Source organism: Echeneis naucrates, chromosome 14 (genome assembly GCF_900963305.1).
Source record: "Echeneis naucrates chromosome 14, fEcheNa1.1, whole genome shotgun sequence".
Taxonomy (NCBI): Eukaryota; Metazoa; Chordata; class Actinopteri; order Carangiformes; family Echeneidae; genus Echeneis; species Echeneis naucrates.
In genome coordinates, this window is record NC_042524.1 from 889,209 (window position 1) to 917,169 (window position 27,961).

The 27,961-nt window shown below is 44.4% G+C and overlaps 1 protein-coding gene across 1 annotated transcript; it reads left to right on the forward strand.

Moving 5' to 3' along the window:
- wwc1 (WW and C2 domain containing 1) lies at positions 1-27,762 on the forward strand. The gene is made up of 22 exons (XM_029519549.1): positions 1-1,001; positions 9,740-9,849; positions 9,963-10,166; positions 10,451-10,527; positions 11,012-11,091; positions 14,524-14,653; positions 16,724-16,870; positions 17,070-17,140; positions 17,224-17,469; positions 18,720-18,809; positions 20,058-20,746; positions 21,870-21,987; positions 22,170-22,340; positions 22,645-22,837; positions 23,228-23,371; positions 23,477-23,526; positions 23,889-24,075; positions 24,164-24,334; positions 24,434-24,526; positions 25,198-25,428; positions 25,525-25,643; positions 26,067-27,762. The coding sequence occupies exons 1-22, from the start codon at positions 883-885 to the stop codon at positions 26,131-26,133; spliced, it is 3,507 nt and encodes a 1,168-aa protein (XP_029375409.1). The 5' UTR covers positions 1-882; the 3' UTR covers positions 26,134-27,762.
- Positions 27,763-27,961: the final 199 nt, after the last annotated feature.

Sequence of the window (27,961 nt, forward strand, 5' to 3'; positions counted from 1 at the left end):
CTTGGCAGCGGTCGGCCGGCTGAAGTGATCCGGACCGAGCGAAGACTTTCCCCGCTGCCGCTCCGCTCCCCGTCCGGTACCAGACGGGCCGTCCGACTGGGACCACACGCCGAGTTTCACTGGGATTTTATCGGATTTTACCGGCTTGTTTTTTGTTGTTGTTGTTGTCCGGTCCAGTCGGCGGTGCCCGGAGCTCGACTCCCCTCCGCCAGCAGCTCCCTCCTCCCGGCGGCGGCTGACGGTTAGCATCGGTTACAGCGGCTAAACATGGTGGCCTGCGGGCAGCACGGAGCGGCCGGCCCGGAGCGGGCATTTTAGGGGATTTAAGTTGTTTCCAAAAAGGCTGTCGGACACATCACCCACCCTCCGTCCGTCCCTCTTCCCCGCCTCGGGCTGCTCTCTTCCCGGAGCTCCGCGGAACTGAGGCGGCCGATGTGTTGACGGTGAAGCCGGCGGCGGAGCGGCACCGTCCGGCTGCCGAGCACCGGGCAGAGTTCACCTCCGAAGTTTCCTCCAGAAAACCAGCCAGCAAGTTTATTTCAAGAAAAACACAGAGACAGAAGAGTCGTCAAATAAAACATGAGCTCACATCTGGAAGAAGCACGAACCCAATAGTTTAAATAGAATTTAATCTAATTTCATTTTAGTCCATCTGACTGGAGGATCCCCTCTTTTGTTGGATTCTTTGGTAATCTGAGGATTATTATGGATTATTATTACTACTATTCCCCAATCCAAGGCGTGCCAGACAGGGAATATTGGGAATAGGTGGTGCTGCTGCTGCTGATGATGGTGATGATGGTGATGGTGATGGTGATGACAGAGAGCCCTTCGTTATGATTTTGAGTATAGAGGAATCCATTACATGGAGACTCGCCTGACATGCCAAGGAAGGAGTTGCCACTACCTGACGGCTGGGAGGAAGCCAGAGACTTTGATGGCAAAGTCTACTACATTGACCACATCAACCAGTGCACCAGCTGGATCGACCCCAGAGACAGGTAGGGTGACCTCTGACCTCTGAACTCTGGCTTTGGAAGTGGGTGTAACGCATCAGCATTGTGCTCTATCGCTAAATCAACCACACACAACTGTTGCGTCTGAGATCAGTTCTGGGATCTTTGGACCAGGACAGTCCAGACCGGCTCCACGGATCCAAGTTCAGGATCATGAAGGAGTCAAATGCTGCTTAACTCCAACACCTCTGTTATTATCCTCCTCTTCTTCTGCACACTACTCATACAATAAACAACACAAACCCACAACAGCTAACACACAATTGGTTAGTGTAATGTGTTTAGATGCAGGAAGTCAGGATGTCTTTGGAGGCTGTTTTAGTTTTATTTTTCTATGTCAACTCAAAGTGAAGAAAGCAACAAATGGGGAGAGGGAAAGTGCACAATGTGTCACACAAATGTTAAACACAGAATCTAGACAGATAACGTCAGGATACAACAGTATATAATAAAAACATCTTAACCCAGCATAATTCACAGTTCTACAAAGACATTAACAGTGTGAATCAGCTGTGACCATAAACTCATCAGGAAAATGTTTAGGAAGGAGGAGGGACGTTTTCCCATAGATTTCAATACAACCTGACCTCTGACTACAACCAGTGCAGTTTGTTTAAGGCTCTTCACTTTTAGCTGGAGTGCAGTTCAGTGCATACAACATATTAACATATCACATGTTTAGTCATTTCATGGGAAGAATTAAATTTTCCAACACACAAATAAATGACAATTGAAAAAAAGAACAAACAAACAATCTGATGAACAAGAAAGCTAAATTTTTTCCTTTGAATTCCAAAATCCTTTTTGTGAGAGCACGTTTCTGATTATCCATTAACTGTCCTTTCCATCATCAGTTACCATGAAAGTTATTTTACTGATTCCATCTCCTTCTCAGAGCGTAAAAATAAAACTTGAGCAGCATCAATTCCAGCAAATTTAACACAGCTGTTATTAAACTATCATCAGGGTTTCTGCTGCTCGTCTAATTGTCGCTCCCTTAGAGGTTCAAAGCTCCTCTCCCTCTGATGTCCATGCTTTTCATCCAGAAGCAGATGATCTGGCGAACACTGGGGGTTAAGAGGGCGTGATGAGAGAACGGACCGGACTCTGCCGTACAGATTGTTTTTTTTTATTGGAGGTAGAAATGTGACCTTGATGCTGGACATGCTTCTCTTTCAGTGTTACATGGAGCAGATCTCTGCTGGCGATGGTGCTGTGATTCTCATTGGGTAGAGAATAAACAGAAGGAATGACCTCCGCCATTTAAAAGCTATTCATGCTATAAATTAAAAGAAAAACTACCTTGAGTGGGAAGCTGTCAATAACTTTACCCTGATGATAGTAAAGCTACCTTCAGTCTGGTTGTGCTGTACACATTTCAGGACTGAAGCTGATTAAACACTCAGAGACATTCAATTTATTTAGAAGTTTTTATGTCCACATGAGGATTTATTTGTGGTTTTAAGCACCAAGAGCCATCTCAGTGTAGTTTTATGTTGACATCATTAAAGTACATCGTCAGTCTCTTCTTTCCTAACTTCCAGCCAGCTGTTTGTTTCCATTTATTTTATGAGCAAGAAATATAAACACACTCACAGATTTCATCCTTGCATGAGAAGGCCAATATTTCATGTTTGATGCTTATTCTTAGTCCAGTTTCACACAATAATCGAACAGTACAGTTGTTGTGGTGATGCGTTAAAAGACACTTGAACGAGAGCCAACATTTCTCACTGCAGCTATCTTCTAGGTAGATGAATGAAAAATGTCCAAGCTAGAACGTGATGAACTAGATTTTATTACCTGTTGACAAACAGTCAAGTGAAGTCACTTTGACCGCCTCCAACATCGAGGCCGAGGGGCTTCCCCCATCTTTTTTTTTTTTTTTTTTAAATAACGTGAACACCTGAGGCTGTCTGGAGTGTTGGTGAGGTGTTCCACAGGCTTCTCTCTCTCCTGCAGCTCAGGTGGAAATGCTGTTTTTCTCCCAGGGTGCACTTTGCTCATTTACATCCCTGTAATTAGAAATCAGGTGTGCGATGCCCTGTTTTTTTTCTGTCTTTTTTAGAAATCCATTAGCGTAATAGGCTTATGTGCCAAACATGCAACTCTATACAGCCGTACAGCCACAGCCGCCGTTGGGGGGGCTGGTTTGTTTTTTCATCTTTCCCAGTTACTTAAGGCACCTTGGACTTTGACACCAAAGCCCTTAATGGCTTATATGTGGAATTCGGGAGGCTCGGGGCTTGTTTGTGTCTTTTCTGTGCGGCAGTGTCAGCACGGACTCCTTTATTATTGCATTAGGTCTGCTTTGTGTTTTACGTGTTTTATGCCTTGTATGTAATTGAGGCTGTTATCCAGAGGGGCAATGAATCAGCTGAACAATAAGCTGCAGTTCCTCATTCATCAACATTACAAGAAAACAACCAGTCGATGTGAATGAGTCAGAGCTATTTATCCACTAACAATATTCCTCTGTCCTCAGCTCTCTAAAGTTCTCAGGGCTGTTTACTGTCTGACATCAAATACTAATGAGCTTGTCTTATAAAATCTTATGGCCACTTATTTATTTTACTGTTGCTGACAATGGTTTTAGTTTAATTTTAGTTTTTTGTTTGTTAGTTTGTTTTTGGCTCAGATAAACTTGTAGTTTATCCTACTTTTCTTTTCTCTTTTAACACTTTTAGAGCTGCATTCAAACTTTTGATGCGTTTGTGTTTTTACTTATAAAGTTTTAATTTTTTAAAGAAATTCCTAAGAGTAGTTTTTTCATCATTACTACTCCAAAGAATGAGCAGAACTCCTTATCAGATAAAGATAGAAACAACCCAAACACATAAGAGGAACTTTTCTTTGGTTATTCTGCTTTACACAGTTTTTATCCAATAAATAAGGAAACATTCAGCGTGTGTTTTTAGCTAATTGTGTTTTCTTTGCTGAGTCACTGATAGACTTAGCTGGGGTCGAACTCATTCTGAGTGAGTGGAAACATTTTTAGAAATTTTGACCTTATAGGGAATAAAAAAAAGTGATATAGTTTGAATGAGGCTGATGCTGCAGAATAGTGGGTGATATTTTTCACTACTTCAGACATTTAAACAATGAAAGGAATCGATTAATTGATGATAAAAACAGGAGAAGCAGCTTCAGCTTTGTTTCATTCACAGTATTTTATTGGCTGTAGGCCTCCACTACAGCCGTTTCTGGCCTGTTAACGAGATTGCGCACACACAAGTCACTGTAGCATTTGTCTGAAAGAAGGCAGGTGGATTCAAGACCTCTCTCTCTCTGGTTGTTTTACACTCAGACATTTAGAGGATGTGAGCAGGAAGAAAGCCTTCCCAAATACAGTCCTTGAAAAACAACGCACACATTCCTGAAACACACAACGTGAAGGGCCGAGCAGTGCACAAGCTCACCAGCCAAAGGCCTGATTCATCTGAAATCCCTTTCACTGCCTGCCAAGGTGCATGGGGTCAAAGTGCAGCATGAGGCCCTGCAAACTGTTAACTAGGCTCCAAGCTGAAATCGGTCCAGCCGCCGCCGCTGCAGTGCAGTCAGTGTGTTTTAATACATAACCAAACACATTATAACTTATTGATAAGTGGCAGCTCGCTGAGAACTTTCAACCAGATGCAACAAAAGGCACCGCTTTGGGATTAACAGACAAATAATATAAGAATAAAAGCTGTCAGACATCAGCAGTAAAGTAACAGCAGTTTAGAAAACTGAAAGCGAGTTGGCGGTTTAACTCAAAGGTCCCATATTTTAATAGGGTTGATATCCACCAGAAGATACATTTGTGGTTGAAGAACCAAATCTCATCTCAGTAAAGTTTGACATCAGCCAATCAGAAGAGAGAGTCTGAATCTTTAGTTGTTTTAGAGACCCTAAGAGGCTGAAGAGACTGTGTGTTTGGTCATTGTGTTACTGTAACTTTATCCTTCGTTGCCTCCCCACTGCTGCTGTCTCAGGTCATTGATGATCAGGTTATTTGTGTTTTTTGTTGATCGCAGCATCATCAAAGTGTTTTCTTTCTGTTCATCTTCTGAGACATGTTTGCAGAAGCTGCTGTGATGAGAACCCCCCCAGTTCCAGCTGCCATGTAGGAATGAAAAAAGACAGCAAGCCTGACTTTGACATTGAACTTTGTGTGTGTGTGTTTGTGTATCCTGCCCGGCACTCAAGCTCATGTAGCTCAACAGGATGTCCACACTCCAGATTGCAGCGTTAATTTCACGTGAATTTCATTAGAAACCAAATGCTCCTTTTCTTTCGTTCTGATACTTTTTATTCCTCTGAAAGAGAAAAAGCTGCGCTGAAAAAGGGATGGAGGAAGGAGAAGCTTTCGGGATGTTTTCAACGAAAAGCATCAGCGTCTGTGGTCCTTATAAATTCTTCAGCGTGCAACATCATCTGTCCTCCCCTGCAGTGACGCATTGAATCGTATCGTCAGGTGAAAGGAATGCTATCTGCCAGATAACACGCTGCCATCGTGTGTACAGGCTCATTTCCTCTGTAATTTATCTTTGTTTTTTTTTTGATGATGAATTCACGGTGTCTTCTTCCATGCTTCATTTAGGGAGTGTGTTGGACTTTGAGCAGCCATGAAATGCAGTTAAAAGGCTCATAACCGGGCTTCAGGAATGTATATGCTGCCCTGAATGAGCGTCGCTCTGACTCACCGCTCAGCTATGCAGCTCGCCTCCCTGTGTGTTTGCACTCTGCCGCTCACTTTGTCAGTTTGCATTAGATGGCCGGGGCTGGCCAGGCTGTTTACTTTGGTATGTGAAACCCGTGGAGGTGTGTGTGTCAACTCTGCTGAACTTTGGCTTTTTTTAAAGACCCATTTAATAGCTTGCAAATGGATTTTTTTGATGCCAAACCATCACCAAGTGTTCAGTTTGAGCCTCAGATAAGCTTCTTAAAAAAAAAAAAAACCCAAAACCATCCAGAACAACATGTGACATAAAAAACCAACTGCCGACAATACAGATGGTGGAATAACTCAAAGTAGCAGACCTTCGTATGAAAGAAGCTGGAGCTAGAGATTGTTTGGCATGAAGCATTGGTGATTGATTAATCATTTAAGTCCATGAAATGTATACTTCTTATTGGTTTATCCTCAAACATTTGAAGAAATTCCCCCTTAGTGCCAATGGACAAAAATGACATTTTTTTCCACACTGTTGGATCAAAAATGATTCAGCTGATCTTCTGCTTTCAGATGACAGTTTGTCTGGAAAATTTTACTAATTATCACAAAGAATCAAGAACTAAATCTGTCATGAGGCAGTTCAGTGAACGCTGTTCTGACAGGAGTCTGAATGCTGAGGCTCCGCCAAAGACAATTAAACAAACATCCAACTCCACCTCCATCAGGCAGCCGAATGTGTTTAAATGAGTCTTTACGTGTCCTCAGACAGCAGCAATAAGAAAAGGATTAAACATTAACGACCCAAAACCTGGAATATTGAACTAATCATACTGGTTCTCTCCAAACAAGGTACATATTTGCATCAGGTTTCTGTGGAGTCAGGCTAACACAGCGAACCAGTTAAACCAGCGAACTGTTTGTTCTTTGAAGGGGTTATCCATAAAACTCACCAAGTTGGGACTCAGGACCTGGCTAAGACTCAATAACAACATTCAATATTTTTAATAAAAATAACAAAGGATAAAAACCAACAGGGGGTGGTGTTCAGGTCTCATGTCCGGATTATCCTGGCCCCAAATAATTCAGATTCATATTTTTGTTATTGTAATCATGAAAATCTCCTTTACACCATTTTAATCTGCCACTTAACCTGACATTCCTAATAAAAACTAATGGTCTTATTGAATCACAGACAGGACAAGTTGTTTTTAAGGAAGAAAACAATCAAATTTCTCCCTTTTAGTGAGACAAATTAACAACCTTGAACAAAAATATAAAGAGTAAAAGTAAATCAGACATTAAACTGTCCCAATGATGGATATTTTCCACTAAAGTGACCATGAATACATTTGTTTTTTAAAGCCCATTGATGCACAGACGTCAGCTGATAAAATCAGTCCGGTTGTTTCTCCTTTAACTCGGTGTATCAGTGATGTTTGTGTTACCTGGACAGGTAACAGGTTTGTCACAGTTAACAAGGTCACCTGACGGTTGTGTTTACACCAAACCCGATAATAACGGCTTCGACTGCAGTCATGTGACCTGGGACTGACTGCAGATTGTAGCTTTCTCCATATCTGGGTGGATTTTTTCACCAACAAAAAAGGAGTTCAATTGTTGGTCCACAACAGCTCCAAGCCACTGATGTCACGTTGTTATTGATCACCCCGGTAATGAAGAATCAATCACACATTCACATGTTTTGAATGTTTTTTAATGAGATGAACTCGAATATCATCCCGTCCCTAGTTTGGCTTGCTCAGCTCAGGTTGTCCCAGATTGGTCCAGATTACCTGTTTCCAGTCGGGGGGGTGGCATTGACAGCTGGTCATCTGCTCTCAGGGGGGGAGACTGTTACAGGGAGGCCTGGTGATGGGATGTGGATTCTCCGGCAGCAAACCGACCGGGCGGTCGGCAGAAACCTCCCTGTGTCTCTTCTGAGCTAAATTTAGAGCAGGGCCGAGGGGATCTTCAGCGGGCCCCCTTTCATTATTCATCCGCTGAAAAAGGACCCAGTTCAGTGTCTCTGCTCGCCGTCGGCTCTTAGCTGCAGTAATGAAACACAGAAGTCTTCACTTTTTACTCTGATGATTTCATCAGTGAGCGGTCCCAAAAGTTTGTTTGTACCATGTGAGAGTGAAAGAAAGAGCCAGCTGGTGTTAAAGGGGATTTGGTCTGATGGTAAAGATGTAGGTTATTGCTCTATATTACATTTGTGGCTTTTGAGCTGGATGGTTCTGTTAACAGTAACAATCATGGAGGACGAGTTTAAATGCTCCAAAGTCAATGAAACGATAGTGAAATGCAATATTTACAGAAGGATATTCATGAGGGGGGTAGGTGAGGGGGCAAGTCCTTTGTTTAAATATTTATCTACTGTCAAACATGCAAAAGGAAGAAGATTATTGTTTTTCAAAGCAACCACCAGAGTTTGGTGACCTCAGAAAGTGATTTCATTGTCACTAACTGAGCGTTAGTCTGTAGCTCAGAATACAACAAATCTGACATTAAGTCCTTATTTTCTTGAATAACCAAAGAAAGTTGAACACAGACAGTTCCTCTCATGCGTTTATTGTTCTAGAGCTGATTTGAAGGTTTGATCTTTATCTGATCAGGATTTCTGCTCATTCTTTGGAGCAGTAATTGGTCCAGGAGAGTGCAAAAAAAAAAAACAAAAACTACAGCAACATTCATGATCCACAGATGATGAATCCAAGGACTCTCTACTTCGGCTCAAGAGGGTTACTTCAGCGGAAAGTGATCCAATCTGTCATAAATAAAACCAGCACAGTGTTTCACCAGCGTCTCGTCTTAGTCTGGAACAAAGGATTTGATCTGGATCGTAGTGGACTGGTTCAGTCGGACTGAAAATGTGAAAACATGACAGAAGGTTTTGGGCCAAATTAAGTAAACATAAATAAATTATACTGAACATCAGCATCATGAGCAGGGCAGGTGGGAGTGAAATCTTTGTTCCTGTGAAACATGCAGACTCAGATTGGTTAAACAAAATGAAAACGCGTCCCATGTGACCATCGGACTGCAGGACAGGCGCTGTAGGGCCGCTGCAGGGCCGCCGTCGGGCCACCGTTGGGCTGAGGGTTGCCCCAGAAACCTCCAGGCGATGCGTCAGCGCTGCTTGTGGAATGTCACGGGCTGGTTTCCTCCTATTGTGGCCGGCCAGAGAGACCCACCCCCATCCCCCTTTCTGCTTATCCCCCCTCTGAGGTGAATAGAGGTTTCGGTTAAACACCAGGCCACCCACCCCCCCACAAACACACACACTCACCCAGCCTCCTCCAGAGCCAGCTTTCAGGGGGAGCCGGGATCCTGTCTGTACCCAGACCGGATTCTGATCTGAATCTAATGTAAACATAAGAATTGCTTCATTACTTCATTGTGTTGAAGCTCAGTTTAAGGAACACATGTGCACGATCAGACCACAGACTTCTAGTTGCCATAGATACCCCTCAGTGGCTGGGATAGCAGGGGACCATGTGCAATAATGTGACTGAAAGATGATGAATTAGAATAAAAAAAATCATCTTATTTAAGGTTAAATTGTCTGAGATGTGTGAACCTGCAATGCCTACCTTTAGACTATATGGACCTTTAATAAAAATAATAAAAAAAGAAAAAGCTCTACACACAAACTTTAAATAGTTTCACATTTAAACCTCAGGCTGGTTGTGGGAGTGAGTGGATTCTTACTTTCCTCTTATTAAGTCTGAGATGTTTCAGTTGCACATTCATGGTACAAAAACACAATGATGGAGACATAATGAGAATGAATGACTTTATATTTATAAAGTTTTATATTATAAATATAAAAATAGTCCCGTAGCATGGCCTCCTATATATATATATATACACACACACATGTGCCTTCATGTTTTCCTGACAGGTATATCGTACATGTGTGTAACTACATGTGTGTAACTACTAAGCTGGTGAATAGATTTGTATTCAGAGCAAATATTGTGATCACCTTCTGTGTCCTGGATTGATGCGGCCCCGTCTCAGTGGAGTCCGTCTGAATTTGTTTCTGGTTCTGTTTTTCCTTCAGGCAGACGAAGCCTCTGACGTTTGCCGACTGTATCGGAGGGGAGCTGCCGGTGGGGTGGGAGGAGGCGTATGACCCCGTGGTTGGAGCTTACTATGTCGACCACAACACCAGTGAGTTCACCAGAGGCTGCTTCGACCACTGCTGAAAAAAACTCAGCCTCAAATAAATAAGTTACATCTTCAGTTGTAAACATTGACCCCCTTCTCTCCTGGTCCTCCTGTAGAGAGCACCCAGCTGGAGGACCCACGGGCCCAGTGGCAGCGGGAGCAGGAGGCCATGCTACGGGACTACCTGGCTGTGGCCCGGGACGCCCTCAGCGCCCAGAAGGAGATCTATCAGGTGAAGGAACAGAGGCTCCGACTGGCGCAGCAGGAATACCGGCAGCTCAACGATGCCTGGAGGGACAAGTCCACGTCACAGACCAGCCGTGAGTCCTGGACCTGGACAGATCACATGTGGTGTTGCTTAGTTTACTTTACACTTAAGAGAAATGGAGTTAGGACACTAACAAACGAAGAATAAAGAAAGACTTTATTAACCAATTCTGCTGCAGTCAAATAGATTCACTGGAAATTTGCAGCTCTCTCCTCAGGCTTCTCTCCACCTTCCACCTTCTCACCAGTTCAACTCAGCAGACATATCCTCTTCCCGTAACACAGGAGAAAAAGTACATTTTTAAAATATTTTCTTTTTCTCTTTTGTCCTCTGCAGTAAATTCCAGATCATCCTCCTCCAGCAGATATGACCCCGACATCCTGAAAGCAGAGATCGCCACGGCCAAGAGTCGGGTAAGACCCACCGCTTCCTGATTCATTTGGTCATTGATGACTGGACAGATTCCTCTTCTACCAAACAAAGCATCTGATTTTCATGGCTACAGCAGGTTCTCATTAGTGTGTCCAGTAACGGATGAATCATTTCATAAGAAAAGTAAAAAAAGTTTCAAATAAAGACAACCACCATGTGTTTGGTTTTGAGAAGGTCTGGACGTTTTTCTTAAGTTTTGACAGATTGATTTCTATTTTCAACTATATTTTTATTAATACCTTTTAAAGATGTTTTTTTTATTTTTTATATGAGTTCAAAAGTGATAAAATTAAATGGATTACCATCCAGCGTTATGCATACTGAAGCTGTGATCTTTATCACATATCCAACCAAGGAGTTCTTCTCTGAGATGAGAAACTGTTGGCTTTCCTTTTTGAGAATACCAGGAACGCAACCGAAAGGTTTCAGTGTTTCAAACTCTGACTGTCTCTCGTCTTCTCTCAGGTGAACAAGCTGAAGCGTGATCTGGCCTGCATGAAGCAGGAGCTGCAGTACAAAGAACAAGGCTTTGAGACGCTCAGAAAGTAAGTGATGCATCAAAACACTGACACACTTCGATCAGTCTTTGTGTTTGCTGTCTATAGAAGCCTGAATCATGGCCGAAGGGCTCGTCGACACATTTATCTGTCAATACGAGGATTTGAACATCAGCCCTCCCCTTTTACTCTGCGAGCAAAGCAACACGGTCAGAGTCTTGACTTGAATAATAAATGAAAGTGTGACCTTCCCTCAGGCTGAAGTGTGGAACTCCTGAGTCAGCTCCCTGAAGGTTACTGTAGTAAATCTTTCTGTTTGATTTATTGATTCAGGACTTAAATGTATCCAAAATATGATAGGACATGGTCTGGTCCCATTACCGTACATTTTTTACTTTACATAAACCACAGCAGACCTCTGAACCTGAGCTCCGGGATCTGAACCAAGATGTTAGCAGCAAATCCTTCAAATCTTGGAAGTTGTAAGGTGGAACCTCCATGGATCTGGACTTGTTGGCTCAACCCAGCTTGAGATCTGGAGAATTTGGAGCCAAGCCAGCCCCTTGAGCTGATGAATGTTCCTCAGACCAGACCACCTTCTTCCATTGCCTTGTGGTCCAGTTCTGTTGTCAGCTGGTCCACTGTAGGAGGTTTTGGTGGTGAAGGGTTGGGGTCATCATGGACAACCTGACCGGTCTGAAGCAGATAGTCAGTTGAGCTCCAGTAGCTCTTCTGTTGGATCAGACCACACGGTCTGGGCTTCACTTAATGATTCCTGACACCTGATGGTGTAGTGGTTTTCGGTCCTGCCCCCTGCAGACCAGAATCATTTCTCAGAGCTGCAGAGTTGGAGATGATCTGACTCGTCCTCACTCTGTTTGCCTGCTGCCTGATAGACGCCACCTACTGACAGGTATCCATGGCAACCAGCGTTCTTCACTGCACCTGTCAGTGGTTCTAATGTTCAGGCTGATTATATAAAGCTTATATTTGTAGATAAGCTTAGTATAGTATATTTATATATACTGGAGTATATATTAGTATATTGATACATTGATGACGACAGCTCTCTCTCTGCACTCAGCTCTGATCCGTCATCGGATTCACATTCATGATGTGAACGGAGGAGTTAAGACCCTGTTGGAATTTGCCCTGTCAGGCAGAGTGTGGTCGGAAACCAAAGTGTTAATATGAAAATGCTGCTGGATGTGAAGCCAGTTGTGCAGAAACATGAGCACAGTAAAGTGCTGTTATCGCCTCAGTTATTGCTTCAGGATTATCACACATTCCATCTGATCATTAAACACTTTACGCCTCCATAAATGCACCATTGGAACAACAGCTCAGGAATGTGGATCTGACAGAAAACTCCCCGTCTACCTGACCTAGTTCTCCACCTTGGGATCAATAGCTGCTTAGATCAAATGTCTTAAGTCAGTACATTCAAATCTGAAAAGAACTGGCTCTTCCAAATTTGTTGTTTATCTCAAACTCTGCATTTTATAAAGTGGAGCCGCTGCTTCACCTGAATTTGAGGAGGAATGTACAGTCTGCAGCACAGGGAGAGTGTCAGGAGGATTAAAGAGGAGCTGAGGCAGAGCGGTCGGACGGCATTCCTCTGTGACTTTCCTCTCCTGTTACAGTCATCAGACACCATTCATCAACCAATGGCTGTTAGCAGAAATATGAATAGGCTCAGACAGGAATGCAGCCGCACACTTGGCTGATGATAAGATCTCACAACGTCCTGTGGCTGCAGAGATGGGGTTTTCTTTTTTAGTCTAGAGCAGAAAAATAACTGTATAAAACTGCCAGTGTGGTTAAAAGTATATTTGTTGGTTTGTAGAGCTGTCTGTGTCTCTAAAAGAGCCTTTAAAACTAAATACCAATTGGATTTTTTCACATTCCTAACCTGGGGGGCGACCCAGCAGATTTACCAGGAAAGAAAGATGCATCTGGCCTTTTCTCCAGCTCTATGTTTGTGTTCTCTCTGGTCCAAGCTGACTCTCCAGGTTCCACGGCCCATATACAGGATGATTGTTAGATGCTACTTCCACAAACAGAACATAACAGCTGCGCTCTACACCCATGTGGAAATATATGGACCTGAGCACATACCATATTGTTAGCATGGTGGTATTCGATGTTTGAGTCCAGCCCATGTCAGCTATTTTTAAGCTCATATCTAACTCACCTGAAAGCCATTTACCGAAACCAATAATGATCAAAATGATGTAATCTTATTTCCTCGCTATCACCATCAATGATCTTTGTTGTCCACATACTTTGGCTGTGAGCATGATACGTCATGACACTTAAACCGTGTCAGAGATAAACATGAATGAGTCTGAGTCAGTAAGAAAGGCAAACTTTCTATCTATAGAACTGGAATTTTAGGTCAAAGGTCACCACATAAGTATTTTGGTGAAAGAGACTTTCAGTGCGTCCCTCAGCGAAATGAACAGTCTAATAAATTTATGTCAAAGCTCATTTTAAATGGTTAAACTTTAACCGTTGCAGTGACAGTGGCCGGTGAAACACTGCCGCCTCTCTCAGCATCTCTGCATGGCAGTTAAGTAATTGTTTAGATTTGAATTCTAAAAATGTTTGCAAACACAGTTTTAACTCCATGTTTGAGGAGGACTTAGGGAGGATTACTTGTTCTCTCTGCCTGTTACAGACAAGTGCCGCCCGCCCGCCCTCCCTCACTTCCTCATTCTCTCTGTAGCTTGTTTTCTGCGGTTCTCTCCCTCCATCAGCGCCGCCCTCCCCCTCGCTCCCCTCGCTGAAGAATCTGGAAGGACCTGTTATTCAGATGCATGCATGACAGGGTTTACATAGCTGCTGCTGCCTCTCATGGCTGTTTACTGCAGGGTCTCCCTGCAGCCCGAAGAACCAGGCTCAGCTCAGTTACCTGCAGCCGAACACACAGCTCGATCTGTCTTCTCTTTACAATCAAGACAGCATCTACTGTTAAACATGTGAGAACCTGTTTGACCTGGAAAATTATCACCATTTGGTGGCGTTTGAGCCGTTTACAATGAAAGTTTCTTTTCTTTCTCTTCTCATTCATTTTTTTTTTCTCATGAATCAGTTAACAAAAAAGGTTTTATATAAAAATGCAAGCAAAATATAAAGATTGATGAAAAAAGAAACTATGTCAAATATAACATGATACTCTAAAAAAATGGCAATTAAAAACAAAATAAAAGATGAAGACAAGTGAAGATAAAACAATAAAATGTTGTAATAGAGGATATGTTGGCAATGGATGGCTGGAAAAACCAGCACTTCTTCAAATATGTAATTGAGAATAGGCCAACTCTTGGCACCTGTCATAATTCTGTCCTGGGTCTAATCATCTCTCCTGTTTGAGGGGAGATGCTGAGTCAGAGTGACTGAATGTGAAAAAAGCCAGCACAGCTCATTTCAAGCCAGTTTTTAAAGGATGCTTGTCTCTGTCCTCCTCCTGACCTCCAGGATTGACCAGAAAGTGTCCAACAGCCCGTACGGCTACAAGCTGCAGGAGGCGCAGGCCATTCTCAGCGAGGTGCGCTCCATCCGAGATGCCATCAGCTCTGGGGAGAAGGAGAAACAGGAGCTCATACAGGTAAAAAATAAAAAAGAAAATGTTATTTCTGTTTTAATCCCAACCTGCAGTCAGGATTTAAAAAGATTAAAGTGCTGGATTATTCAGTCTGTAGTCATACTTTGATGTCTCACATGGGCCATGAGGCCCCATTCAGGTTGAGTGGTCACCTCAGCAGAGGAGATGGTCCTCAGGTACATTTTGGGATATTTATTTTATTATCTGCACTTTGTTTGAGAGGTTGACATCCATATGAAGATATATTTGTGGTTTTAAGGTCCAGAAACCATCTCAGTATAGTCTGACATCTCGGATCCAGTCTGATGTGTATGGACCTTTAACATCTCCTTCAGAATCACCTGCAGGTCATTTCTCCTTGTTTATAGAGTAGGTTTTAAAGAAGGTGTCAAATCTAAACTGAAATTCACTGAGTGGATCTAATTCATACATTCATTTTGTTCTTGTGATGAGACAAATGTTTTTAACCTCTGACAAAGCAGAGTAAGATGCAAGTCAGATTTTGTTCTGGGTATTAAAGTTGAGCTTTGTTTAAAAGCTGCTGGAGGCAGGAGGATGTCGAGTCTGTCAGCTCTGGTATCCACTCCTCCACACACAAAAGGAAGAAGAAAGAGGAGACACATAATCCACGTCCTGACACCTGATACAGAGAGCCACGTGGATCATGTCAGAAATCACAGCAAGGCCTCGTCACCATCGGTTTTACTCTCAAATAAGAATATTAAATGCAGCAGTGGGGAAAAATGAAGCCCAGCGATAAGTTTTATTTTGAAAGGTCCAGTCAGGGTAGAGTCTTGACAACAGGCCTTTTTTGGTGGCTGCACCGCTGCACCCTCTGACCGGGTCAAATGTTGTGTGTCTTGATACTGAGATATCAGAGGAGTTTTACATCTCCTCTCTCAGATGTCGCTCTGGTTTGATGGATAGATCAGCTGCTTTCTGAGCTATCCAATAATAATTTGGCAGATTTCATGCGAAAGAAACCAAATCCTGAAAGGTCCTTTGGTGGGTCCGGGTGGACGGGGCTTGGGTATCAAAAAGCAAAAGTATCTTCCAGTAAGTCTAATTCCCCTGCTGATTTTGCCATGTTGCATGATGGGACTTGGAGTGTGTCCACAGGTGACAATTTGTCACTCCTGGTTTTCCTCTCCAGGTTTTTTCTAATATGTTACAGTTCTGTAAAACATTTGTGCTGACCTTTTATTGACCGCTCGCTAGTTTGACAAACAGCCCGTTCCTCCATCCACCCCTATACAAACGTAAAACACCAGGTGTTATCAGGGACTCTGCTGATTGGTTTCAGTGTAGAGGATGGAAAGTGTGTTCAATGGCATATAATCTGTTCTGTGCACTTGTCACTGCCCCCCACTCCTTCCTCCCCCCTTGACCATCTGGATCTGACAGCTCAGTCCGTCAGATTGCCTGTTCATGGTTTGGGAGTCTGTGCATCATGGCAGAAAGTGTTTTGTGCACGTCTCTGCAATATGAAGAAGTTCAACAGGAGTCTGGGACCAGGTCCGGGATCTGGTCCTGCAGGTGAAATGGTCAGGAGAAGAATCCAAACTAGATGATGTGCTTGAGGAAATGTGGCTCCACCAAGCAAAGTGTTCGATGTGGGACAATAAAAGATAAACCTAAAGACCAATCTGTGGCTGCAGAATGAGCCGTGTGCAGAAACAGGAGGAACACTGTTTGGTTACTCCAGAGTTATCACAGAGGTGGTGTGTTATTTTTTAGCCCATCTGAAACACAAAGATAAACTTCATTCCACAATGGGCTTCAAAACCTACCGCAGAGTTGCATAAGATATTCATCACCATCGTAAAGATGAAAGTGTCGTGGCGGCAGCTTCAGTGATGTAACTCACGGGGAACAGGCAGCAGACACAGAGGAGCTCTTGTGTCACAGTTTACAGTTTAGTTTGTCGGTAGCAGTAATAAAAGATAAGAGAAAATCATCAGCAGTGATCTTACTCTGGCCCCTTTCAGGCACATTTGATTCTTTTTTCGATCAGGCAGATGTTGGATGATTTCTGAGGCAATAACTTCCTGTTTGTCTGCTCTGTTTGTCCAGAAACTGGCGGTGTTGAAGGACGGCTTCCAGCTGGACTCGGGTTTGCAGCAGGAGCTGTGGGGCAGCAGCCCTTCGCTCGCCAACTCTGAGCTGTCCATCCCTCGGCTCTACTCTGACGCTGGCTCTCAGACCGACATCTCTGCCGAGGTGAGTCCGACAGAGGGAGTCAGGAGCTGGACTCTGGTCTGCTGCTGTCAGCACCAACCGTTGATTTGTGAGATGCTGTTTTGCAGCAGCTCATAAATTGATGGATGACATCAACGGACTCTTCCTCTCCTCACTCCTTCATTTATCAGTGACTGATGTGTGTTGACGTCATGGCGTAAATGGGATTTTTGTTTTACAGTTCATAACCAGCTCCAACAAACTGGCGGAGAAGGTTCGTCTGAGCTTGAAGTACGAGGAAGCCAAGAGAAGGTAGACTTAACTATGTGTGGATAGCGATGCATGTTTGTGTTTCTGTTTCTACACATTCACCCACCCCGCCTACTGTGTCACAGGATCGCCACCATCGAAGTGCAGATCGCCAAACTGGACAGCGAGGCGTGGCCGGGGCTGCTGGACCCGGAGCGAGATCGGCTGATCCTGATCAACGAGAAGGAGGAGCTACTGAAGGAGCTGCAGTACGTCCGCCCACGTCAGCGACTGGAGCCCAACGACGCTGAGAAGCTGGAGTCTGAGAAGAAGCGCCTGGAGAGAGACCTTCAGGCCGCCAGAGACAACCAGAGCAAAGCACTGACCGAGAGGTGAGCCGATCGGCCCCCTTCGGTCCCCCAGCAGGCCTCATGATTTATAAACCACGATCGGGTTTCATCAGCTGCTCCAGGATCCAGGTTTTAGAAAGACCTCTTTTAGTTCCCAGCTGGTTTCACACAGATTTACCAGATCAGGTTTCACTGTTGAAACTCGAATATCATTGTGTTGGTGAAGATGTTAACATCACAGAGGCATCTGTGTGATGATGAGATCTGTCCGACCTTCTGCTTCAGTTTGACCTTCAGAATCGAACTTCCTGGATGATGTTTAGAGTTTAGAGATAAATGTGACAGATCTCTTCTTCATCCTCTCCTACTCCTCCTCATCCTTTCCTCATCTTCTTCTGTCCTCTTCCTCCTGTGAACAAAGATTCAGTATTTATCAGAGATGTTTCTTTTCTGATCAAACCAAAGTGTGACTGTGCAGGAGGCATATTTAAAGCAAGTTACTATTAATTATGAATTAATTTGTCAACATAAATTAACTTCATCCACTTGTTTCTGTTTTCACCCTCTGCAGCTCATTAAGACTTTGTCTAATTGAATCAGCTGATTTCAAACTGTGCTGTTTTGGATAAAAATGATTTACTGCTTCCTTGCTTTTGTTCTCTTTCCTTCATAGCAGAGCTCCCTCTCCCTCCCCCTCTCCCTCTCCAACAGGCTTCTTGTTGTTCTGCGTTCAGGTCAGACTCTACCTGAGCTCAGTCTCTCTTTGTGTCTTGTCTCCTGTTCCTGTAACCTGAGATGCTGCGGAGCTCGGCCACAAAAGGAACCCCTTGTTCATCCACCTACACACTGTTGTCATGCTGGAATTCTGCATTAGCTGCTTCTGAAAATGTCACAATCAGGATTTCTGAGCTCAAAGAAGTTTGTAGTTCTGTGGCGTTTTTTAAAGGCTGCACTCCCGCAGACTTTGCCATGTGATGTCTGTGTTTAGATGGTGGCAGGTTGAAAAAAGTTGATGTATATATAATAATAATAATATAAATTAATGTAAATATCTAAACCAAGAAGAACAAGAAAGTCAAACCAATTCAAATCAGGAACAAACAATAAACAACTTGTCAGTTTTTAGGCGTCCTTGGTGACCTGATCCCTTCACTGGCCTGTTTCCCTACAAACAGGGGTCACTGCCATCAGCTGAATGCAACACGGCTGCTAGAAATATCTTGGAAATGGAGCATGATGTCACCACGAAGTGTCAATCAAATTCTGTTTCTGTTTTTGTTTCTTTATTTCAGGCTGCGACTTCACTGCAGGAGGAACAAGCTGGTCCGAGAGCTGGAGGAGATGGTTCGACTGGCCACGTCACTCCACACTCAACTCAAGAGGTCCGTTCATGTCCTAAAGGACGTTTCCTCAGACGGTTCTGTCCATCATCAGCTGATAGTGATCACTGATAGACTGTCAGATTGTTTCTGCCTCTTTTTCTCCCATTTCTGTCATAACTTAAAAAGGAAATTAGACCTAAATCTTAATTAGAATCAAAGATCACATGGAGGTCTATGGACGTTGGACAGACAGTCTATAGGCCCTATAAACAAAGATGTCTCGGTGGTTTTATTGGTTACTTCAGGCCCTCTCTGTCTGTCCTCCAGTCTTGTCCACCTGACTCTGTGTCAGTCTCTTAATTAATGCTGAGCAGCTCATTACTGGAGACACAGCGGAGCTCCTGTCTTCAGGAGAGACGTTTGAAGTTTGTCAGAGCAGGAGGAGAAACCTTTGAGATTCCACTGGTGAAATTTCTGAATATTTCATAAGTGTGTCTCTTACACAGGCTTTGCATCACATGCTCTGGTTTGAGCTGCAGAATTAGATTTACCAAGAGATCATTATTGGAGTCACGAAGGCAACGAGAGCAAATGGCTTCAGTCTGCCAGCAAATGTTTGGTTATTAAAGGTTAAATACTGAAGCTGCTCCACATTTCTCAGTCTCCACTTCACAGCTCAGCTCTCTCAAACCGCCTGCCGTCTAATAACCACTGAGTGAATCTAACAGATATTAAACACATATTCTGGTCAGGTTTATAAACAGTGTCTGTCCTGGGACACGATAAAAAGTGATACAGCAGCTCATTTCCCAATTTTATAGAAATCTGGTGAAACTGAAACGTGCATAAATTTTTCTTTATATACTGAACTTAATATCTAGTTTTTATTCATTCTGCTCAAGTTTTCTGTTATTCTTTCTTTGTGTTAAAGGATCAGAGCAGATTCTGAGATAGTACAACTGTAAAACGAAGAAATGTTATTAATTTCTGTCTCTGTCCCAGTTTGGATTTGAATGTTAAATAGTCCATACAGTTATAAAAATGGGTTATTCCATCAATACAGTGAAAGGATCAAAGGTCTCAAGCACAGAGAAATGGAATTCAAGTTGGGACTTCTGGAACTTTGTGATGTCACAGCAAAGCACCTCCGCCCCAGAAGCCCCGCCCACCTGTTTTAGTGTTTACCAAAAATGTGCCGCCACCTCACATACAGTTGACATCATTCTAACAGTAGTTTGTGTACAGTGGGGTTATTTATTTATAAATGTATCTAATAGCTTGTTAACATCGTCCTTTTTGCCCCCCCAGCCTCTCAGCCAGCACCCTGTCCTGCTCCTCCGGCAGCAGCCGAGGCTCTCTGACGTCCAGCCGTGGTTCCCTGGCCACCACCTCCAGTCTGGGCTCCACCTCCTCCCTCAGCTTCACCGACATCTACCTGGAGCAGCCCGAGCTTGCAGACCCGGACTTCCAGAACAAGCTGGACAGCCTGCTGCAGGAGGGGGGCCAGGGGGGCTACCGGCCCTCCAGCTCCATCACCACCATCCATGAACACGAAGTGGTGACGGGATGTGGTAGGAGGGACGCCGGGAAGCCAGAGGGCAAAACGGGAGGGGTGGGAGGAGACACGGGGTGCTCTGCTGGAGGAAGTTCAGGAGGAGTGGGAGCAGGGGGTCTGGGACTGGAGGGGGGGTCAGCCAGGATCCAGGCCCTCAGACTGTCAGAAACCCCTCACTCCATGAACTCCTTATCTCCACGCTCGTCTCTCTCTTCGCTGTCTCCGCCGTGCTCGCCGCTGGTCACGGACACTGTCTTCCTGTCCGGGGAGACGTTCGCGGGCCAGACGGGGCCCAGTGGACTGGGCCTGGACCTGGAGCTCCACAGCAGGCTGGCAGAACTGGAGCTCAGCCTGGACTCACAGGGGCAGCAACAGGACCGAGGCTCGGGTGGACTGGAGGAGAAGCAGAGCCTCAACACCAGGCTGGGCGAGGACGGCAAAGGTGAGCGTCCACCACGCCTCTCTTTCTCTTTTTCCACACTTCCTGTCACACTGTCCCGCCAGATTAAGACATCAAAAGAAGAATTAGACTGGAGGAACTGTGTCTGTATCTGGTTTCTGGTTTCTGTCAATCCCAAACAGCATGCTGTTTCAACTCTGCTACAAAATGAAATCCACATGTGAGACAAATTATTTTCAATTCCTCAGACACACACAGACATAATTCAAAGAGATTAACAGAGTAAAGGAAGAAATATTAGAAAACTAATAATACCAAATTAAAGAGATTAAAAGCTTCAATGAGGTCAGTGAAAAATAGAGAAATTATATTTTTAAAACTGAAAAACCTTCATGAGGAGGAGAGGATGAGATAATGGTGTCACAATAGTTCTATAAAGGATACTGTGTGTGTGTTTTGAGACATTTAATACTGTGAGTGAAACCTGATTGCCGGTGGGAGAAGAGAGAAGGTATTGGATGACAGCTGGGTCACCTGTGTGTGTGTGTGTGTGTGTGTGTGTGTGTGTACTCATGTTTGAATTGTGTTTTGGGGAGCTTTAATTATTTTTGTTTAGTTTTAAGAACCGAAAACCATCTCAGTGCAGTTTTACATCTCTCTCTGGAGCGCCGGGAACAGGTCAGTCAGCCAATCAGAGGGGAGGATCTGATGCTTTAACATCTTCAGACCGTATGGACCTTATAGTCTGAGTGAAAGTCATTATTCACCGTGGCCTTGATAAGAAGCAGTAGTTTGTATTCAGAGGATCAGTTGAAGTTTAAGCTGCAGCTGAACGTGACTCTGCGTCTTGTTGCAGCCGAGGGTGAAAGGTGGACGAGGTGTCTGGTTTCCTGTTCACTCTCCATCCTTGTTGTCAGGACCGACACAGACCGGCCTCCTCCCTGCAGCCCACAACGTTTTATCTAATGAGCTGCTCATCCAGAGAAAATATAGTTGTTCTGATGTCTTTACTGTCTGTTTAACTCAATACAAACTTTGATATTTTTATTGCATCACAGGTAGCATCCTTTTACGTGATGTGTTAATTATGTGTGTCAGTGTGAAACAGTCAGAGGGATCAGATGTTTAATCACCACCTTATTCTTCCTTCTCCTGTTGTCTTCAGACTCGGCTCCTCAGCTGCGGGGGACAGGGGCGGGGCCGAAGAAGATTGGCGTGACCTCGGCTGTGTCTGACGAATCGGTGGCTGGTGACAGCGGCGTGTACGAGCCCTCAGAGCGCAGGTACGAAGGGATTCAGTTTGGAGTAAAACCTTCGCATGACTCTGGATGTTGAATATTTTCCCGTGATGCACAAATTTGGCTTTTTATTTAGTTTTCATCGTATCACCGATCTAATATTTATTATCTGAAAAGTTTGTGTCTAATTCCAAGGACCTGTGTGTGTGTGTGTGTGTGTCCTCCAGACCGGGCCTCCCTGCTGACCTCCTCCTGGGCTCGTACGAGGAGCGTCTCGCGCTCGGCTGCTCTCAGGTGCAGCTTGGTTTCCGCCATGAGTCCAGAGACCAGCGCTTCACCGTCTACGTCATGCAGCTGTCCAACTGCGGTGCCCTCTGTCTGCCGGCAGACCAGAAAATGTACGAGCTGTTGCCTCTTTTAACGCGTTAAAATTGTTTTTAAGAAGTCAGCAGGTTATCAACATCATCACCACCAGACACACATTTTCCCGTTTCATTTTAATTAACACTTTTAAACTCACAGGATTGTAGACGCTTCCAAAAACGTCACTTCTCCGTGATGGTTTGAGCTTTCTCCTGGTTTTGACTTGTGTGTGTCCAGCCCAGAAACATGAGTCCTGTGAGGTTTACCCTCAACATAGAGACCTAAAGACTTCCTGTCAGCATCGTGTGACCAAACAACCCTCATTTGTGTGTTCTGCAGGTATGTGCGTGTTGTGGTGCTCCCTTGCATGGAAACGACTCGCTGCCTCTTCCGGACGCGCAGCTTCATGCCTCAGGACACCACCGAGGTCAACGAGGTCTTCGGCATGCAGATATCCCAGAGTGCACTGCGGCAGAAGACCCTGAGAGTCGACGTCTGCAACACAAGCAAGTCGGGCCACGAGCAGTGTTTGGTGAGTGGACACCCAAGACACAAAATCAGTCACACTTTTCATTTCATCGTTAGTTGAGATGTATTTTTATTCTTTCTGGTGTCATTGTGGTGGCAGACACAGGAGCTGGGATCAAATACACATTAATGATAAAGCAAATCACTGGTCACTGATTTCTTTTGTGATAAACGATCAAAGTGGATCACAGAACTGCTCCAGCTCCCAGACTTTGTTGTATGTGATGCTTTTCTGTACGTCCTGTTTCTCAGTTGACTGGAAATAGAGAAATAAAGGCATCAAACAGATCTCTGGTTGTGTCGACACCAATTGAACACCAGGAGTAAAATATTTCTGTCTCCTCCGGGTCTCAGAACTGCTCTTTAACCTTCCTCCTCCGTCCTCCTCCTGCAGGCCGGAGCTCAGATCAGTCTGGCTGATGTCAGCTGTTCAGAGGAGAGATGCACCAAGTGGTACAACCTGCTGAGCCGAGTCTACATGTCAGAGATCAGCAGCAAGGACAAGGAGAGGCGAGCGGCAGTGCCGGGCTCTGACAGGGTACGGGCGGGGGGTGACTGTCTGGACCTTTAAACCTAAAAATATATTGAAACAAACAACACAGATGAGTGCGTTTGTGCCTCACATGTGTGTTTTGTGTTTCAGACTCGTGTGTCCAGCAGCGACACAGTCGGAGCTCCTGAGGAAGATGAGTGGTGAGCTTTTTTTTTTTTTTAGTTTACTTTCCTCTACAGATGCTGGTCCAGATTAGGACTCCACAATAAAAGCTTTTTATTGACATTTATGAGTAAACATTCTTCAATTCGACACAACAGCAGTCAGTTATCACCTGAATATTTGTGTGATGCCACACACACACCTGATTGGCCCTGCTGTTACAGATTCATTTACACCTGAGAGTTGCCTCTTTTGGCCTTTAGTTTGAAGCGCTGAAGTCAAACATCTTTAGTTTAATTCAGGGTGGCCTCAGACAGAGATAGGCTACGTACAGGAACCAGGATCTGGATTCTCCTCAGACTTTCACTGCCGTTAAAGTTTCTGATCTACTCCCCATCAGGCCCGGTGACCTGCTGGAGGCAGACCTGTTTGATGATGAAGAAGGAAATGGCGTGGAGGGGGTGGGGACTCTGGAGGAGGAGGAAGAGGAGTTTTATCAAAACAGCCAATGGGAGGAGGAGGAGGAGGAGGAAGAGGAGGTGAAGGTGACCAAACCTCCACCAGCAGCAGCGGCCATCACAGAGAAGGTAACTTCCTGTATAACCAGCGCTGAGCAATGATCGTAGACTCCTTCTTCTCCTCCTTATGGAGGTTTTTGGTTCTTTCTTCACGCAGGTGAACAAGGAGACGAGTATGACCGGCCTGCCGTCGTTACATCACTTCTCTGTGGTCCGACCAAAGGAGCGCCGGCCGGACCTTCACCAGCAGAACCCCTTCATGAGGGGGAACACCATCATCCGCTCCAAGACCTTCTCACCCGGACCTCAGAGCCAGTACATCTGCAGGGTAACTGAGACCTGAGACCTGAGCTGAGAAACAGTGCAACAAAACCTGCGTCAGAAACACTGAAGGTTTAACTTCACCTTTTAAATGTGTTCTCCTCAGATCAACCGCAGCGACAGCGACAGTTCCACCCTCTCCAAGAAGTCTCCATTCGTCAGAAATGCCTCAGAGAGACGCAGCATGCGCATGAAGAAGGTGACGCAAAAATTCAATTGTGTGTTCTGTTAGCTTTTATTAAAACATCAGACCAGACGAGGTCTGGACTCCCCTAGACCTCTGAAGGTGATCCGTGCACCTTTCTATCAGAACCAGCGTGAACTTCTTCAGCAGCTCTTCTGGTGGTTCAGATCACACATTTTTCAGCCATTATCTGAATCAGTCATGTGACTCCCGTTATTGGCTGAACATCCTAATAGTCCAGTACTGAAGTCCTGAGTGGGCTGCTGAATGCTTCATGCTGCTCTGACATTTGGCAGCTTTGGTTAATCTGGCTCCATCTGCGTCTCTCCCGGGGCTCAACAGCAGGGCGGAGTCTCTTAATTAATTTGTAGCTTTTTGCTTTGAAAATTTCAGTTTAATTGGTGTCCTGTACTCACACACATTTTGGTGTTTGGTAAAGTTGAGGAAGCAGCATTTTATCTTTCAGTTTAGATCTTTAATCACCTGTCTGATGCCCTGAAGCTGCAGCAATTAATTTATTGAGCAGTTGTGAATTTAATGTCTCCCAAACATTAAATTTAGTTTCCGTCTGTCAGAAATCAGGTGGGATTCTGGGAACTTGTTATTTTCAGCTGTAATTAAACAAATCTTTTGCATGTTTTTGTGTCTGCAGCTCTGAACCATGTTCATTCTTTTCCTCTCCTCAGCCTCCTGTGCAGGTCAAAGGTCTGGATGGACTGTTGCAGACTTCCCTGGACCTGGAGCTGGACCTGCAGGTGTCCCGGACGCGGCAGGCCCGGCTGGCGCAGGAGCTGCGGGTCCTGCGGGAGCTGGAGGCTCAGCTGGAGAAGGCCAGGCAGCAGGGCCAGAGAGAGCTGCCCAGCTGGGTCCAGGAAGACGAACGATTCCGGCTCTTCCTCAAACAGGCTGAGAAACAGGTGAGGAAGACCACGTCCAGATCAGTTTAGGTTCGGTGCTCAGGTCTGTTTGACACAAGATCTTCTCTGAACTGAACGTCTTTCTGCCCTGATCAGACTCGAGAGGAGCAGCTGCAGGAGAAGAGAGTGGAGAAGATGATGAGGGCAGCGGCCAAGGACGTCCACAAGATCAGGGGCCAGAGTCGAAAAGAGGTCCCTGAGGTCCAGACCTTCAGGTAGGAGAAACCACCACTCAGGTCTCACATGTGAAGCAGGAACTGTCACCCATCAAGTGCAGCTTTGTTCACGGGGTTTTCTTTGTTTACTGAGACACAAACAGACAGAACTGTGACGAGCTGCTCCTTTAAAGGCTGCAGCTTCTAATTTTGCCTCGAGGCTGTTTTTAAAGCAGCTTCTGCTGCTATTTGTGCTGCTCACATTAGTATCGACAGCTGGTTTAAACCGCCCTCAGGGCTGCTGGGAAACCGCAGTGACTCTGGTCTGAAAGCAGCAAGATGACATGGAACTAGCTGATTAACATGCTAACTTCGGTTGAAAAAAAAAGTTTCTTTCCACCTCGATGGTTTAGTCCGAACGTTAGCTATGTAGCAATAACAGAATTTTAAAGCGTCGACGTTCTGTTTCCTGTGTGCTTTCAGGGAGAAGATGGCGTTCTTCACACGAGCAAAGAGCAGCATCCCCGACCTGCCGGCTGACAGCGTGTAGAGAAGCATTTCAAAGTATTTCCCTCCGCCCCCTCAGTCTTAACCTGCTGTTCCCTCACAAATGAAGCAAATGTTTGGCGGTGTTATGAAGAATTATATCAATGAGAATAATAATATGTTTAGTAGAAAAAAACCAACAACTTTTTCAACAGCTCAGCATTTCTAATGTGGATAGTGTTCATTTGTAAAATTAGTGACCGCACTGTTAGACCTTCTGTTCTTCCACTTGCCTTTCTGTCATTAACAGGCTGTTTATAGGCTTTTTAGGTGTTTAAAGTCATTCCAGCAGAAAATCACACAACCGCACACGTGCATACAAAGAGTTGTGTTCTAAAATGGCACATCTGGACATAAATGATATCTGTATATAAGCACAGCACAAACTGACATCGGTACTAGAGGACAATAAGCAACTAAAGCTGGTGATAAAACAACAATACATATCTGTTTGATACTGATCTTCATGTAATGTGTTTTTGAGCATCTTGAAAACTTTATATGTGGATGAACACAACATACAAGCATACTGCATTTTTTAGTTTTTTTGTTTTCTTGTCATTGCAATTTACTGTGCAGACACTGACAAAAGGCTCTGTACTTAATGACCGCCTGCTGAAGTCAGTACAGAGTTTGTTTAAGAGGAGCAGACAACAGAAGGCGGGACAGGAAGTCCAACAGGAAGTTATAATCCTTCAGACAGTTGTACGTTCAAACCCACGTTTATACTAATCATGGCGACAGTCTGACAGCAGCAGATGTGATGTGTGATGTTGTGAGGTCGTATGTTTTGGCCGTCATGATGTTGATGTCTAATTAGAACATGTGGCGCTTCAGTTCAAAAAGGTCAAAGGTTCGAGTCTGAGGTCATAAAAGGTGAAGCTGTGACATCTGAGGTTAATCTTTGTACAGAAAATGTTCAACCTTTATGGTCGGTGATTTTCAGAAGCTTTAATTGGCCCACTTTAAGATTTCTTTGAAAGTCATCATTTAAAAAATGAACATCATGTTGTATTTCAGACTGAGACCATAAACTCATCAGGAAAACGTTTACTGAGGAGGAGGAGGGACATTTTCCCATAGACTTCAACACAGTCTGACTTGGTCATTAGATAAAAAGCAGATTTAAGAGACTTCATTTTTCAGACCCAGAATATGATCTGTTTTTATCAGCTCTTCCTCTTTGGTAGTTTTCCTGGCAGTGTTTGCTGCCCCCTGGTGGATGGTACACTCAGTGACGCCAAATGAATCCGGACTGAGACTTGAAGGATTAGAACTTCCTTCTGTCCGACTCAGATTGTGTCTTCACAAACGTTCCTACGTGAACTGGATCTGATTTTTACCAGCAGGTCTGAGATGAGACTCCCCTCGTTTTACAAGTCGTCGTTATTGTCTCTCATCACACACAGTTGTAGAAACAGCACTAACACTCAGGTAGTTGATAGGATAGTCTGCACTTTAAGAAACTTGAGGCAAAAGTTTGATGTGGGTTTCTTGGAACCTTTGCCTCGTGCTGGAATGATTACTGATTGTTGAAACACACACAGGAAGCAGAGCTCAAATGTATTTTTGACAACTGTGAGCTTATTACTGATTGTATGGCTGTGAGACTGGAAGTGTTAAAAAAAAAAAAGTCCCCTTATTCCTGAGCTTCACTCTGATTGGCTGGTTAAAATACCCCCCCATGTAAATTATGAGTAGTCAGTTTTTTTCTTTTTCCTGTAACTGGACCTTGAATCTCATTAACGTGGTGACCCAGCAAAACTGCACCTACTGTCACCTCTTTGTTTTTAATTATCTGTCCGGACCAAAACGTTCAAGAGCCAAATGTC

What these genes read in the sequence shown, in the direction of transcription:
- wwc1 (XM_029519549.1), top strand. Translation starts at nt 883, where the DNA reads ATGCCAAGGAAGGAGTTGCCACTACCTGACGGCTGGGAGGAAGCCAGA. An exon ending in GGCTTTGAGACGCTCAGAAA is followed by an intron (nt 11,092 to 14,523) that starts GTAAGTGATGCA and finishes CCTGACCTCCAG; the next exon opens with GATTGACCAGAAAGTGTCCA. An exon ending in TCAAACAGGCTGAGAAACAG is followed by an intron (nt 25,429 to 25,524) that starts GTGAGGAAGACC and finishes TGCCCTGATCAG; the next exon opens with ACTCGAGAGGAGCAGCTGCA.